This window comes from Vicia villosa, unplaced genomic scaffold (assembly GCF_029867415.1).
Source record: "Vicia villosa cultivar HV-30 ecotype Madison, WI unplaced genomic scaffold, Vvil1.0 ctg.000759F_1_1, whole genome shotgun sequence".
NCBI classification, from domain to species: Eukaryota; Viridiplantae; Streptophyta; class Magnoliopsida; order Fabales; family Fabaceae; genus Vicia; species Vicia villosa.
The window spans coordinates 147310-162073 of NW_026705340.1; the positions used below are offsets into that span (position 1 = coordinate 147310).

At 35.1% G+C, this 14764-nt stretch overlaps 2 protein-coding genes across 2 annotated transcripts; one reads left to right on the forward strand and one right to left on the reverse strand.

Annotated features, from left to right (window-relative positions):
* The first annotated feature begins 7219 nt into the window (after nt 1-7219).
* LOC131631047 (cytochrome P450 CYP736A12-like) lies at nt 7220-8684 on the forward strand. The gene has a single exon (XM_058901806.1). The coding sequence runs from the start codon at nt 7296-7298 to the stop codon at nt 8637-8639; it is 1344 nt and encodes a 447-aa protein (XP_058757789.1). The 5' UTR covers nt 7220-7295; the 3' UTR covers nt 8640-8684.
* Nucleotides 8685-8730: 46 nt separating this feature from the next.
* LOC131631045 (aluminum-activated malate transporter 9-like) lies at nt 8731-11847 on the reverse strand. The gene is made up of 5 exons (XM_058901804.1): nt 11360-11847; nt 10795-11202; nt 9841-9980; nt 9607-9753; nt 8731-9517 (listed from the first exon to the last, which is right to left on the reverse strand). The coding sequence occupies exons 1-5, from the start codon at nt 11682-11684 to the stop codon at nt 8819-8821; spliced, it is 1719 nt and encodes a 572-aa protein (XP_058757787.1). The 5' UTR covers nt 11685-11847; the 3' UTR covers nt 8731-8818.
* Nucleotides 11848-14764: the final 2917 nt, after the last annotated feature.

Here is a 14764-nt window from a genome sequence, read left to right on the forward strand (position 1 = left end):
CACTACTCGATTCATAAACCTTGTTCAAAACAACAGTGGTTACCTGATAAACTATGTTCTTAAAATAGACATTACACACCCAAGATTCTCAAAACATGCATTGCATAAGTTGTTACAAAACAGACATAGAGTGCCATGTTCTTAAAAAAGACATCACATAAGATGTTACAAAACAGACATGAAATAGAACAGAACAGAAATGAACATGACTAATTGGTCTTCTTTGGATTGAATCTTTTTGTTAGCGTGGTCCTCCTGGTGGTAGGGCCAAGTGCATTTTGTGACGCACTTCGCCTGGTTATTGGAACCTGCATGACAGATGCCTTCCTAACATGTAACTTTTTTGGCTTCCCTCCTTGTTGAGTTGATCGTGTAGCCCTTGACTAAGTGGTTTGACTTGGTGGCTGAGTTGAATGTTTAGCCCTTGACTAAGTGGTTTGACTTGGTGGCTGAGATTAAGTGTGTAATAACCCTTGACTGAGTGGTTTGACTTGGTGGCTGAGTTGACTGTGTAACCCTTGATTGAGTGGGTTGAGTTGGTGGTGTAGCCCTTAATTGAGTGAGTTGACTTGGTGGTTGAGTTGGTGGTGTGGCCCTTTACTAAGTGGGTTAACTTGGTGGCTGAGTTTGTGGTGTGGCCCTTGACTGAGTGGGTCACTCAGATGAGTATGTAGTTGGTGTCCTCTTACATGTTGACTTATTGTGTCAAATTTGCCTGATCCTGCTACATGTTGACTTATTGTGTCCTTATTTCCTCAAGCATGATCACCAATGACTTAGCCCTTGACTCTACAATCACATTATTGAATGCCTTAAACATATTATTCAGAACAGAGTCACATTTGGATTGTGTCTTGAAGAAATATTTACTCTAAAATCTGGGTGGTGTTTTGCATCATGTGCTTGAAAGCATCTTGATTGATCTCTTTCATTTTTAGCATTTCACTCTCCCATGGTTGTGGATAAGTTGATTAAGCAGCTTTCCAGATAATCTCCTTCAATAATTTTTCAGGAAATTTCTTTCTAAGATTGTTATATAAGTGCCTCACACAAAACGTATGTTGGACATTAGGAAGTAGTTCATCCATTGCAGGAAGAAGACCCTGTAAAAAATACCCCAAAAATAAGTTACAAATAATTATCACAAAATTAGGAAATAAATGTGTGAACATAAGTACATTGATACCTTCTGCTGATTTGATATGAATGTATAGGTTAGGCATTCATCTCTGCCTCCCAAATCAGCAATGAGAAGCTCTAGAAACCATGGCCAGTTATCCTTTATTTCCCCCTCTACAACAACAAAGGCAATTGGGAGCATCTGGTCATTAGGATCTACACCAATTGCTTCCAGAATCTGACCTCCACTGAGACCCTTTAAGAAGCATTCATCCAAACCAATCACATGCCTAGACAACTTGAAACTTTCTTTGCAAATAATATAACACACATACAACCTTTTGAAATAAGGTCTAGTATCATCAATACTCTCTTCCATAGGTATGACAATAATAATAAACCCTAGTGTAATCTCCTAAAAATGAACCATCCACCATGTCCCTTGCTATAGATCTTGCCCTAATTTCCTTTGTCTTATTAACACTAACAATATTTTCTAAACTTTAGGTTTCTACTTGATTGGATAACATGTGTTACTTCCTTGAATTCACAACTTGAAGTAGAAAAGTTCACAACTCCCATTTGTAGTTTGACATATCTTTCAATAACTTGAATATTGGATACTTCTTCTTGGATGTTCCCCCCATCATTACCATCACTTTCACAACCACTTTCTAACTCCTCACTTCCATTTACACTACCCATCTCATCTTCATTGTCATCTTCCCGTTTTGTTTTTTTTTGCTAGTTCTCTCTTAATCTCCCTTATATTCAAGTAGGTATTCAAGTGGTTCTTCATCACAATTTTCACTCTGATCAGAATCCTCAAAATCAACTTCCAAGGCACTATCATAATTATAAGTCTCATCATCACTATCATCAGAGCTTGTATCTTTCCCATTATACACATCACCTTCATCATTGAGAGCATCACCACTCTGACCACCAAATACATTTAGTCCATCACCTTTATTATTAAGAGCATCATCAATATGACCACCAAGTACATTCAGTCTCTCACCTTCATCATTAAGAGTATTACCATTGTGACCACCAACTACATTCACTCCCTCACCTTCATCATCAAGAGAATCACCACTTTGACCTCCAACTACATTCAGTCCATCACCTTCATCATTAATTCCCTTACCACTTTGACCTCCAACAGGTGCTTTGATTGTAGCATGGCGTGAAAAGGCAACCTTATTTTTATGCAATGTTATGATGCATGTAATGTATGATGCAGTGAGCTTCTCAAAATAAATGAGAGCCATGTATGTATATGCACTATGTATGAATGAGGTATGTAATTTGAATGATGCATGACTATTAACTATGTTAGTCGAAGTATGTTAGTAACTTTGGAAAAGAAAAATAAAACATTTGTTTGTTATTGACGATGTTTTGGAGAAGATCATTGCCGAAGGACTAATGTGATAAACCCAATTGAGGAACCCTTTGTAAAACCCTGTTGTAAAACCCCTTGTATTTTTGAAGTAGATCATTGTCGAGGGACTAACGTGATGAACAAATGTAGCTAGCAATAGCGAGGGTTCGCCGTTTGCTGTGTAGAAGATAATTAACTTGCTATAGTGCTAGCAAGCTTTTGCAGTTTGTGAAACCCCACTTACTATAGTTCTAGTAAGTTTTCGTAGTTTGTGTAACCCAAAAGGATCACTTGCTATAGTTCTAGCAAGCTCACCCGCACCAATAGGAGTCGCTTGCCCTGGTTCAGACAAGTTTACCTGCACCAATAGGAGTCAGTTGTCCTCGTTCGGACAAGCTTACCTGCACCAATAGGAGTCACTTGCCCTCGTTCAGACAAGTTTACCTGCACTAATAGGAGTCACTTGCCCTCGTTCGGGCAAGCTTACCTGCACCAATAGGAGTCACTTGCCCTTGTTCGGACAAGCTTACCTGCACCAATAGGAGTCACTTGCCCTTGTTCGGACAAGCTTACCTGCACCAATAGAAGTCACTTGCGCTTGTTCGGACAAGCTTACCTGCACCAATAGGAGTCACCTTCCCTTGCTCGGACAAGCTTACCTGCACCAATAGGAGTCACTTTCCCTTGCTCGGACAAGCTTACCTGCACCAATAGGAGTCACTTGCCTTGGTTCGGACAAGCTTACCTACACCAATAGGAGTCACTTACCCTTGTTCGGACAAGTTTACCTGCACCAATAGGAGTCACTCGCCCTTGTTCGGACAAGCTTACCTGCACCAATAGGAGTCACTTGCCCTTGTTTAGATAAGCTTACCTGCAGCAATAGGAGTCACTTGCCCTGGTTCGGACAAGCTTACCTGCATAAGAGAAATCATTTGCTATAGTTCTAGCAAACTTACCTATATCAAAGGAATTACCTCCCATGGTTCTGACAAGCGTACCTGCATAAGAGGAATCATTTGTTATAGTTCTAGCAAACTTACCTGCATGAAAAAGATTCACTTGCTATAGCGCTAGCAAGTTTATCCGCCTAAAGTCCTTGACGGTATCCCGTAGATGTATGAAGATGATGCCCGCGACTCGAGGGTCGGAAAGAAAATGATATGTTTAGAAACTCACGACTCGAGGGTCGGACATTCACGACTCAAGGGTCGGAAAACAAACCAATCACAACACGAGGGTTGGAAACTCACGACTCGAGGGTCGGAAAATAAACCAATCACAACACGAGGGTTGGAAACTCACGATTCGAGGGTCAGAAAACAAACCAATCACAACACGAGGGTTGGAAACTCACGACTTGAAGGGTCGGAGAACAAACCAATCACAACACGATGGTTGGAAACTCACGACTCGAGGGTCGGAAAACAAACCAATCACAACACGAGGGTTGGACACTCACGACTCGAGGGTCGGAAAATAAACCAATCACAACACGAGGGTTGGAAACTCACGACTCGGGGGTCAGAAAACAAACCAATCACAACCTGAGGGTTGGAGACTCACGACTTGAGGGTCGGAAACTAGGCTTTTGTAATATGTGAATGCACTAGATGATATGTATATGCTAATGCGTATGTATGTATGCTGATGTAATCCCGAGATTTTATCTCCTTAAACTCATTGAACCTGTTTAATCCATGTTCGCCCCTACACCACGGCTATGCTTATGCCGGCTTGGTAATATGGACAACGCTTATGCTTATGCGTATGCGTAGTTTGTTTATGAGTGAAATAAAAAGCAAGGTTACTATCATTGGTAAGGTTACCGGAATACATCAATCAGGTGATTGGGGTGAATATCTCCGCAAGGTTGCTAGTCATCGGTAAGGTTATTGGGATACGTCAATCAGGCGATTGGAAATAAACTAACAGTAAGGTTACTGTCATCGGTAAGGTTACCGGGATACGTCAATCAGGCGATTGGAAATGAACCAACAATAAGGTTACTGTCATCGGTATGGTTACCAAAAAACGTCAATCACGCAATTGGAAATAAACCAACAGTAAGGTTATTGTCATTGGTAAGGTTACCGGGAAACCGGTGGATAGTATGGTTTAGTACCAGAGTGATGACTTGAATGTTGTAATGTATTAACCAATGTATGTAATGCATGACTTATGTATATTTGCATGATGCTCCAATGCTAGGTTGTTGGTAACCAAAAGCGTATATAGCTTGTTAAAGTTGTAAGGTTGTTGGGTGCTAGCGTGATTTCCCAATACCTGCTTTTGAACTTTGAAGATCGTAGTTAGGAGAAACATTTGTCGGATGTTGTAAAGTGTGAGAACGCCTTTTCCTTTTGTTGTGCGCCTTTCCCCCAGTTTGACCCTTTATATTACTCCGAGCCTTTGAAATCTCGAAGTCCTCCACGTCTTTCACCTTTTGCAATTCGCACCTTTAACCTTTTCGAGGTTCTCCACACCTTTAACCTTTTTAATTGTTTACCTTATGGATTTGATATCCAATGCCCCAATATTTTGTGGAAAAAGATGCCTATGATCTCCGATTATGAAGGAAGTGCCCCGAGAAATAACCTTGTCATATGCTTCGACGTTTAGGTTGAAGGTTATGCTCTTGATCTCCAGGATATGGAGGGTTATCCATAGTGTTATATCCATTTGAATTTATCCCAAGCTTGACATGCCCCTGATTTTTATTGCTTCGAGATGTGACCTAGGTCGATTGGACCTTAGGAAGAATGCCCCTAGTAAATAGGATGTTTGATCGCATGCCCCTGTAAGCCTTGAAATTTTGCCCCTATTTAGGATAACCCTCTGGATATGGTTCCCCTATTCAAGAGTCTTTATTAGAAATGATCGCCTTTGATTAACCAATTTCGAGATCTCCTTGATGCTAGGTGTATATTCGTAGATGACGTTGTACCCTTTGAGAAGTAACTCCAATGCGATGCGCTTGCCAGTTTTAAAATCGAAGTTCGTTATGAATTAGGACTGGACGGTTAGAAATGAATGTTTGAATAAGCGTAGTGGTTAGAAATAGTTTTAATAAACATAGGAGTCAGTATAACAAAATCCTGCTTAATATGCTTTCGTAGTTAACCTTGTCTCAATTAAGACTTTTGAATGTTGTAACTTGGCTTGGTTCATGGTTTAAGAAACAACAGATGTAAGGCTCAAAATGAATGTTGGTTTAAGAAACAACATCATTTTAATTATATAAATGAAAAATTAAAATAAAAAAATTAAAATAAAGATGTTTCAGGTGCGGTTAATTTTGTTGCACATGATTTTGATATCGAAGAAGGAGATACCAACATTGAAATAACTTTTTCTTTGAAATTAAATTTAATAGACAATGAAGCTACTTTAGTATAATTTATTCAATTAGATTATTTTGCAATTAAATTTTGTTTGCAAATATATACTTTGTAATTTTGTACTATTTTATTGTGTAATACCTGTGTTTAAAATTTGAATTTAAATTTTGAACTTGTGAATTTATTTAGGATATGATATTTTTAAAAAATTTAAGTGCCAGTTATATATTGTAGAGACTGAATCATCATGTTCGACATGTTTTATACCTATATAATTTTGTTATAACGACCGGTCTATTCAACTGAGTTATCCGATTTAATCTGATTTAGTCATGTGGTTCGACCAGTGACTCAGCGGTTCGACCAATAAACCAATGACTCAATACCCTCACCGGTTTGATGTCCGGTCCAGTTTTTAAAACACCGAATAGGATGATAAAATTGTGAGAGAAATAAATTTATGAGATACAATTTGAAAAATATTGACTTCTATTTATAACCAAACAAAATTTAAAAGAAAAAAGAAAAAAAGAAGAAGAGCCGTTGAGCAACGGCTACATTTTTAATATTATTTTAATAAAAAGCACAGTTGCATTGCATTTCACCCTATACATGTGTGGCGGATTGCATGTTTTAAAAAAATTGACAACTGACGGACGGAAAATAACTTGCGTTGGAGATGGTGTTACTTAACTTTTTAAATTGGATAAATAAAAATTCAAAACTCTATGCACCTTCCTATCATAGAATTCTTTGCAAATTAGTGACTCCAAACAAAGCAATAACAATTGTGAAATTCAATGGGAAAAAACAAACCATACTAACGTCACTAAACTTTAACAAATTGGTGAAAAATTATAGTTTATTATTGGTGAATTCTTATCTACCCAATTCAAAAAGTTGGCTAAAGTTACCTTCAATGTAAAATGTTTTGGAAACAACTAAAAAATATATTATTTAATAATTAATTAAATAAGATAAAACTAAATGATGCAATGTGATTGGTGGAATGTTAACTACCCAACTTTTTGAGGTGGGTAGAGAAGTTGTCCCCTTTATTATTTCTTTACTTTTCATTCCGGCAATTTATGTTTGTTTGCTCATTCAATTTCCAACTAATTGACCATTTCTAAGTCCACCTACCATTTTACTTAACTTATTCACACTTCTTTACATATTTTACATCAACTTTTATATTTATAAATATATTACTCGCAACGATAGAGTTCAAGAAAAAGATGAGCACTATGAACACTCTTAATATTTATTCTTTTATTCGATGAAAGAACGAGTTAAAAAAGAGAGTTTTATTTCCATGAAATAGTTAACCACTAAAGTGGTTAGACAGACTTTAAAGACATGACCAGCGGCTTTCAAGTGGTTGGTAGTTATCATAAACCAGAGACAAAAAAAACCTACTCTTTCATTTTTCATCTTTCAACCATAACATGTTACCATTATTCCTCATTTTCACACTCTCCTTCATTCTCATCGTCACCACAACCTTCTTCCTCCGTCCAAAACAACCTAAACATGACAGGAAACATCCATCCGGTCCATCGGGCTATCCTCTCATCGGTAACCTCCACATGTTAGGCACCCTCCCACACCGGTCCCTCGAAGCCTTATCCAAAAAACACGGTCCTATCATGTCACTCCGGTTAGGCCAAGTCCCAACAGTCATAGTCTCTTCCTCTTCAGCAGCCGAACAGTTCCTCAAAGCAAATGACCTTGCTTTCGCCAGCCGTCCTAAACTCGAAGCCACGCACTACCTGTCTTATGGTTCTAAAGGGTTAGTTTTCGCTGAATATGGTGCGTATTGGCGTAACATGAGGAAGATTTGTACTCTGCAGCTTTTGAGTGTTTCGAAAGTTGACTCGTTTGCCTCTTTGAGGAAGAGAGAAATGGAATTAGCTTTGAAGTTGTTGAAGAAAGCTGCGAGTTCGAGTGAGGTTGTTGATGTGAGCGAGTTTGTGCATGATGTTGTAATGGATATTGTGTGTAAAATGGTGGTGGGGTGTAGTATAGATGAGGTTTTTGATTTGAAGAGGCTCATTCAACAAGGGATGAACCTTTCTGGTGCTTTTAATCTAGCTGATTATGTTCCTTTTCTTCGAGTTTTTGATCTTCAGGTATGTATACCTTCAAAGATAAAGGCTATCGTCTTAGACATGATTGCTGGTGCATTCGAAACTTCTGCAACTGTCGTGGAGTGGGCTTTATCCGAGCTCATGAGACATCCAAGAGTAATGAAAAATCTCCAACAAGAGTTAGATAATGTGGTTGGGGTGAACAAAATGGTGGAGGAAAAAGATTTGTCGAAGTTAAGTTACTTAGATATTGTGATCATGGAGACATTGAGATTATATCCCGCGGGACCACTCGTGCCACGCGTGTCAACTGAGGATGCTGTGGTTGATGGTTATTTTCTAGAAAAGAAATCAAGAATAATTGTGAATTTATGGGCAATAGGAAGAGATTCTAAGATATGGTCCGACAATGCTGAAGAGTTTTATCCAGAGAGATTCGTCGATAAAAATTTAGACTACCGTGGAAATGATTTCCAATTTATACCATTTGGTTTTGGTCGAAGAGGGTGTCCCGGGATAAACTTGGGACTAACTACAGTTAAACTTGTTGTCGCTCAACTAGTGCATTGTTTTTCTTGGGAACTTCCATCGAGTATGACTCCAAATGATTTGGACATGACAGAAAAATTTGGTCTGTCAATCCCAAGAGCCAAGCACTTGCTTGCCGTGCCAAACTATCGTCTTCATGGGGAAGCAACATGACGAGTCGAGTTTATTTTAGTTCAAAATTGTATTCTTTTCTGATATTATGATATAAATAGGAAAATCTGTATACATTTTTAAAAATACTATGTAAAAAAATTAAGTATTTGCTCTAGCTCTAAAGATTTCTGTCACATTTGTCAAAACGGATTCAATCGATGCAGTTACTGCACATAATTCTACGATCTGAAGCGGTTGAACAATCTGCTCCAAAATCCGCCAGAGGTTACCACAACTGGTTCAAGGGGGTCCTTAAAGTTAGCTTTCTCACCCAATTCTTCAAATGAATCCACCAAGTTTTGAAGCCTTGCTACAAACTCAATCAGAAGCGATGTAAACGTCGTTAGAGACAAGGAACTAGCACTTTCGAGAGTTTTCGATTCTTCCACTTTCGCCTTGGCATCTGGTTTATAGTAAACATGAGCAGGCCAAGACTGTTGTTGTTGTTTCATACACATGTTTTCATTGGCAATAGAAGCAGGCACAGCCGAATTGTCAGCATTATTGGTAGTTTCTCCATCCCAATTGTTTTGAACTTCAATCGATCTAAGATCAAGTACAGCTTCACTTAGAGACTTGTACTCTAGAAATTTTCTATCTTCCTCCATGTCAAAGAGGCCTTTAGAATGATTATTATCAGTTTCTTCTCTGGGACGGCTTCCGATTTCCCAGAGCTCCGAGTTTACTAGGAGGTAAGATTTTTTATCGATCTTCTGTTGCAATGCTTCTGCAGCTTCGTGCACTTCGTATAACAAATCTCCCCTGCCTAGTTTCTCCATCTTCTTGACTTTGTTTCCTAGTTCGCGCAACACTTTTGCTCCTTCGGAACCTACCCTCTTCAGCTCATTTTTGAAAACCTGTCTCTTCTCAGCAGGAGCCTGTATATATCAAGAAGAAAGTTTAGTATTATCATCGTATCGAAAACAAAAACAGTTTTACAGAAAAGTTTGCAAATGATTAGAAGTACCTGAATTTCGGAAAGTATGCATCCATGCATGGCCATGACCATAAATGCACAATGTCTAAGAGCCCCACTTACTTTGACATAATTCTTCCATGGATATTTAAGACTTTTGTATCGACCATGAGGTGGTTCCCACACAGCAAATCCCAACTTCAATCAATAACATGTGTCAATGAGTCATTTATGATGAAAAGTAAAATATTGATGAAAGAGACAGAAAACTGAAGTAGATAGTACCAATGATTCCTCGTTACTTGTAGATTCAACCGCTGATCTGTAGCCACTGTAAACTGGATCCTCAGCAGCCGCTTGATATGTCAGAATTTTGGATGGTACTTTCTCGTATTCAACACAGTTAAGATAGTGATTTACAACTCCTGAAAACATGTTCGACAAAGTTGTTCAATTCAATCAATCCATAAAACAAGGTTAAGCAGCAGAAAACTAAATAAAACTCCATCCATACCCAAAGTTATAAATTTTAGTAGTATTAAGCATTTGCTTATAGATTAAAAAAATCACTGAATTGATATATACTATATATTCCAAAATGCCTATATTCAAATATTATTGAAAACTCTCATATTTATGTATATCTACCAACTATCAAATGTCTTGTGTTCAAATCCAATAATGAAAATGCAATAGTGTAAAATTTTAGGGTGCAGAAAATACTTGGTTCATTCCAAAAAAAATCTATTGCCAATAATCATGTTAAATTGTGGTTGCAGATGTGGATATGACCATTGTGATTGTAGGCATTGCAGGTCGTTACGGCTTAAAATCTTAGTTTTTTTTACTTGTATTATAAGTCACGTATTTTTTTCCCTTCTAAAACATCAAATGTATCTCATTATCATTTGTCTATTACTTCAATCTTTAATCCTTTTAAAACACTCTCTAAATCTGTATGATAAAGAGAAATGAAAGATAGAAAAATAATTTGTGTGAACACAACATAATTCGTAGTGGTTATTGCGTCCATTATGTTACGCTGCACTGTTACAACGTTGATTAAGTACAATTGCAGTCTGATGTAGTTACAACTAGAAAGCCTGTTATCAGAATTTGAAAATTTGACCTCTAAATCAAAAGGAATCACCTTACCATTGCACCAATGCTTGCCCTCACATGATATTATATAGTAACTACAAATAAAAATGTGATGATGAGAAAAATGTTAAAAAGTACCTTCCAAAGAGGTTGCAACACCCATGAAATTCTTGGTCACAAGATTATGCAGATCCTCCCCAGCCCAGATAGGATATATACAGACATTCACTCCCAAAGACACAGCAGCACCAAGTGCAATGAGCAAAAATCTACTTACGGATGTATCAAGAAACTCACCCGTATGATAACCCGATACCGTAATGTAGCAATAAGTAATCAAGAACACACGGAAACCATACTCATAAGGCTTCAAAGATGGATAAAGCTTTGCATAGGTAGCACAAAATCCAACCACAAACGTATTAAAAATAACTATAACTTCCTCCCAATCTCCTGCCAATGCCGATAACTCTCCCATTCCTACCGCAAGTCCTCCCGCCGATAACGTCCCTAACCCTCTATTAAACCCCTTGCTCAATGTCGCCCCTGCATAATTGAACCAACGCAAGCAATCCGTTACGTAACGAAAAAAGATTCTGCATGAATTAACTACATGAACTAGCTTCTACATATAATCAAACATATACAATGCAGTGATATAAATAAATAAAAAGCAAATTATTTACAGTGAAAACAGAATTACCTATACTGAATTCAAAGACGACAACAACAGTTAGAATAGCCCAAACCGAGTGACGAGTCATATCCTTAAAGGGTTCTTTAAGAAAAATCAAAAGTGATATAAGAATCAAAGCAAGAGCCATTTTAGCCGCAAATATAATCTTCCTCGGATCAGCACGACCCATTTCATACGCCATGTTAGCAACACGTTTCACCTTCTTCTTTAACCTCATCACCTTAGATTCTTCCTGTTCTCGTTGCAAACCTATTCCAATATGTGAATAATCAATATCACCCCCCTTCACTGGAAGAAGCTTCTCCTTTTTCTCAGATAAGCTTGGAGCCATGATCGATTACTTTCTTCCTAAGCAAAAGAGAAAGACGATGAAATGGTGGTTATATATTGTGAAGAGAAAGAGAAGAGTAGTGTATGTAGATGAATGAAAGTGAAGAAGATTTTTGAGGATTTTGTAGAGAGTGGATTTAGCGAAGAGAAACAGAATTTGAGGATTTTTTATGAATGGTTCCGAAAAAAACAGAACATGTCATGGTTCGTTTGTTTTTGTTTACGGAACTATAGAACAAACCGAACACGTGACATCATCGTCACAAAAACGACAACCTCGTATATATGAAAATAGATTCTATGTTGTCACTGTATTTGTAACCGTTTGATGTTAATCGCACGGTTTAGTAAAAATAAGGTTAATTTTTATATTATAATTCAGAAAAGCTAGTTTATAATGAAAACCGTCTGATCTGGATCAGACGGCTACGGATGATTGGTTGCATGATTGTAGGGACTGCGTTAATGCAGTGAATTGAAGTACTGTATTGTTTCGGTCGACATCACTTGGTGTTTATTCTGTAGAATATAGATTATGCTATTATTGTTATTTTATTATTTTGGGTTTAAATGTTATTTTCTTCTTTTATCTTTTATTATTACTTTTATGATTTTTTTTAACTTTTTAAATTTTAAATTCATTTTTTTGTTTATTTTTTATATCTAGTTTTTGTTTTAAAATTTTTTTGGGTCAAGGTTTCTGTTTTAATTTTTAGTAATAGATAAACTTATTTAAGTTTGTAAAAGATTAAAATAAATATTATTAGAAGATGAAAATGGAAAATAATTATTAAAATGAATAAAAATATAATAAATAGTAGAGAAATGAAAAGTTTCATACTTTAATCATTTTTGGTTATATACTTATTAATATTATTGGGAAAATATTAACACGGTATATGTTACAAAATTAATATGAAAATATCATTTTGAAAATGGCACTTTTAATTTTTAATTTTTAATATTTAACATTTCATCTAATTTTAATTATAATAAAAATTTTATTTTTTAAATTTATCTAGTAATTAATGTAATTTGTACTGTATATATAATATATAAAAGAAAATACATTAATTACTTCATAAATTTAAAGAGATTTTTTATAAAGAAGATCAAAGGAAATATCTTATTTTTTTATTAATGGGAATCATATTTTGAGAATACTTTCAATCCAGGAATAACTTTGAAATGAATTATTCCCTTTAACAATTCAATATTAACAAAGAATTTCATTAATCACATGATCCTATCCATTATTATTATTATTATTTTTAGAGTGAAGTCTCATTTAAATCCCTAAAAAAAATTGTAGAGGTCAGATTAGTCCTGAAAAAAAATAAAAATTGTAGAGGTCAGATTAGTCCTGAAAAAAAAAAGTCTCTATTTAACCGAGCCATGTTAGTCCTTCTACTAATATTTTTTACAAACCGATTTTTTTTTTTACTTTTGAACCGTGACTGGAACACCAATGAAGACCCATTTTAGTCGTCATAAAAAAGAGAGAGTCCAAATTAATCCCAAGAAAAAAAAAGGTCTTTATTTAATCCCTTACAAAATTTAACTGAGCCATGTTAGTCCCTCTTTTAATATTTTTTTCAAATGATTTTTTCGTATTTTTAAACTATGACTGGACTTGACAAGATAGACTAGCTTTCATTAAATACTTTGTTATCATCAAAACCTAAGTGATATGGTATAAAGCAATTTTCTTCCAACATAACATGTGTATTATTTTCGCCACAAGTATTATTTACAAAAGCAAGAAATTATCCTAAATCTCTGTATTAACAAAACTAAACCTTCCTAAAAGATCATTAACAACTAAAACAATAACGACATGTAATCCACAAGAATACATAACAACAAAAACCATAGTCACTCACCCATAAGCCTGATAATAAACCAAATAAAGAAAAGAACGTCGTGGTATCGCGATGATTTATCTACAGTAAAATAGAAGTTCGGTCACAATTTTAAGGGTTTAAATATAGACTTTTTTTTTTCTTAGGGACTAATTTGGACTCTTCCTTTTTTGTGAGGGACTAAAATGAGTCTTTATTAGCAGTTCAGTCACGGTTCAAAAGTAAAAAAAAAATCGATTTTAAAAAAATGTTAGTTGAGGGACTAACATGGCTCCGTTAAATTTTATAAGGAATTTAATATGAATTTTTTTTCCTCAGGGACTAATCTGACCTCTACAGTTTTTGTGAGAGACTAAAATGAGACTTCGGTCTTATTTTTATATTATATTGATAACCAACCACACAAAGTTTCATATAAATTCCATGATCAGAGTCATAGGGTTCCTAATAAAAATTAGAGAGTTCGATGACTAGATTGTCATATATATTATTTTTTATATTGTGAATTCATTATTTTTATTTCAATTATTTTTAAATTCATCTAATATTTGTATTTTTTTGTTTTTTTCCACTAAGCAAGAGTACAACCATCAAGAACCTCTTGGTTGTGAGACAATCATTTCTACTGACCCAAATTATTTTCATGTTAACAAATAACACTTATATCAATATATTTTTTATTAATTTTTAAATATTAGTAATCCTCAATATATTTTGATAATAAATTTCCAACTAAAATTCAAACCTACTAAAACCACATTTAAATATGTTTCAAAACTATTTTATATAAATTAAAATTAATTTACAATAACATCTAAAATAACATTCATTCCTTTATATAATTTACAAAACACATCCAAATATATTCAAATATTATTAAAACGTGTTTGAACTCAAACAATGTAATTAAAATGTGATTTTTTATATCATCCAAATTTACAAGTTAACATATAATATGTATTTATAAATTAAAAAATAGTTTTAAAATTAATTTAAATATGTTTGAGTAATATTTAAATGTGTTTTTAGTGGATGTGAATTTTATTTACAGATCTAATATCAAAACGCATCAGTGTTTCTTAAAAATCATATATTTATAAATAAACTTATATTTAATAAGAATGATATTTAATAATAAAAATAAGTTTAAAATATATTTAAATATAATTTTAGTGGGTGTACATTTTATTTGAATATTTATATCAAAATATATTAAGTA

Coding starts and splice junctions, on each gene's coding strand:
- LOC131631047 (XM_058901806.1), top strand. CDS start 7,296: ATGTTACCATTATTCCTCATTTTCACACTCTCCTTCATTCTCATCGTC.
- LOC131631045 (XM_058901804.1), bottom strand. CDS start 11,684: ATGGCTCCAAGCTTATCTGAGAAAAAGGAGAAGCTTCTTCCAGTGAAG. Junction 9,981..10,794: donor TGTTGCAACCTCTTTGGAAG/GTACTTTTTAAC, acceptor ACATGTTTTCAG/GAGTTGTAAATCACTATCTT. Junction 9,518..9,606: donor GCATACTTTCCGAAATTCAG/GTACTTCTAATC, acceptor TGATATATACAG/GCTCCTGCTGAGAAGAGACA.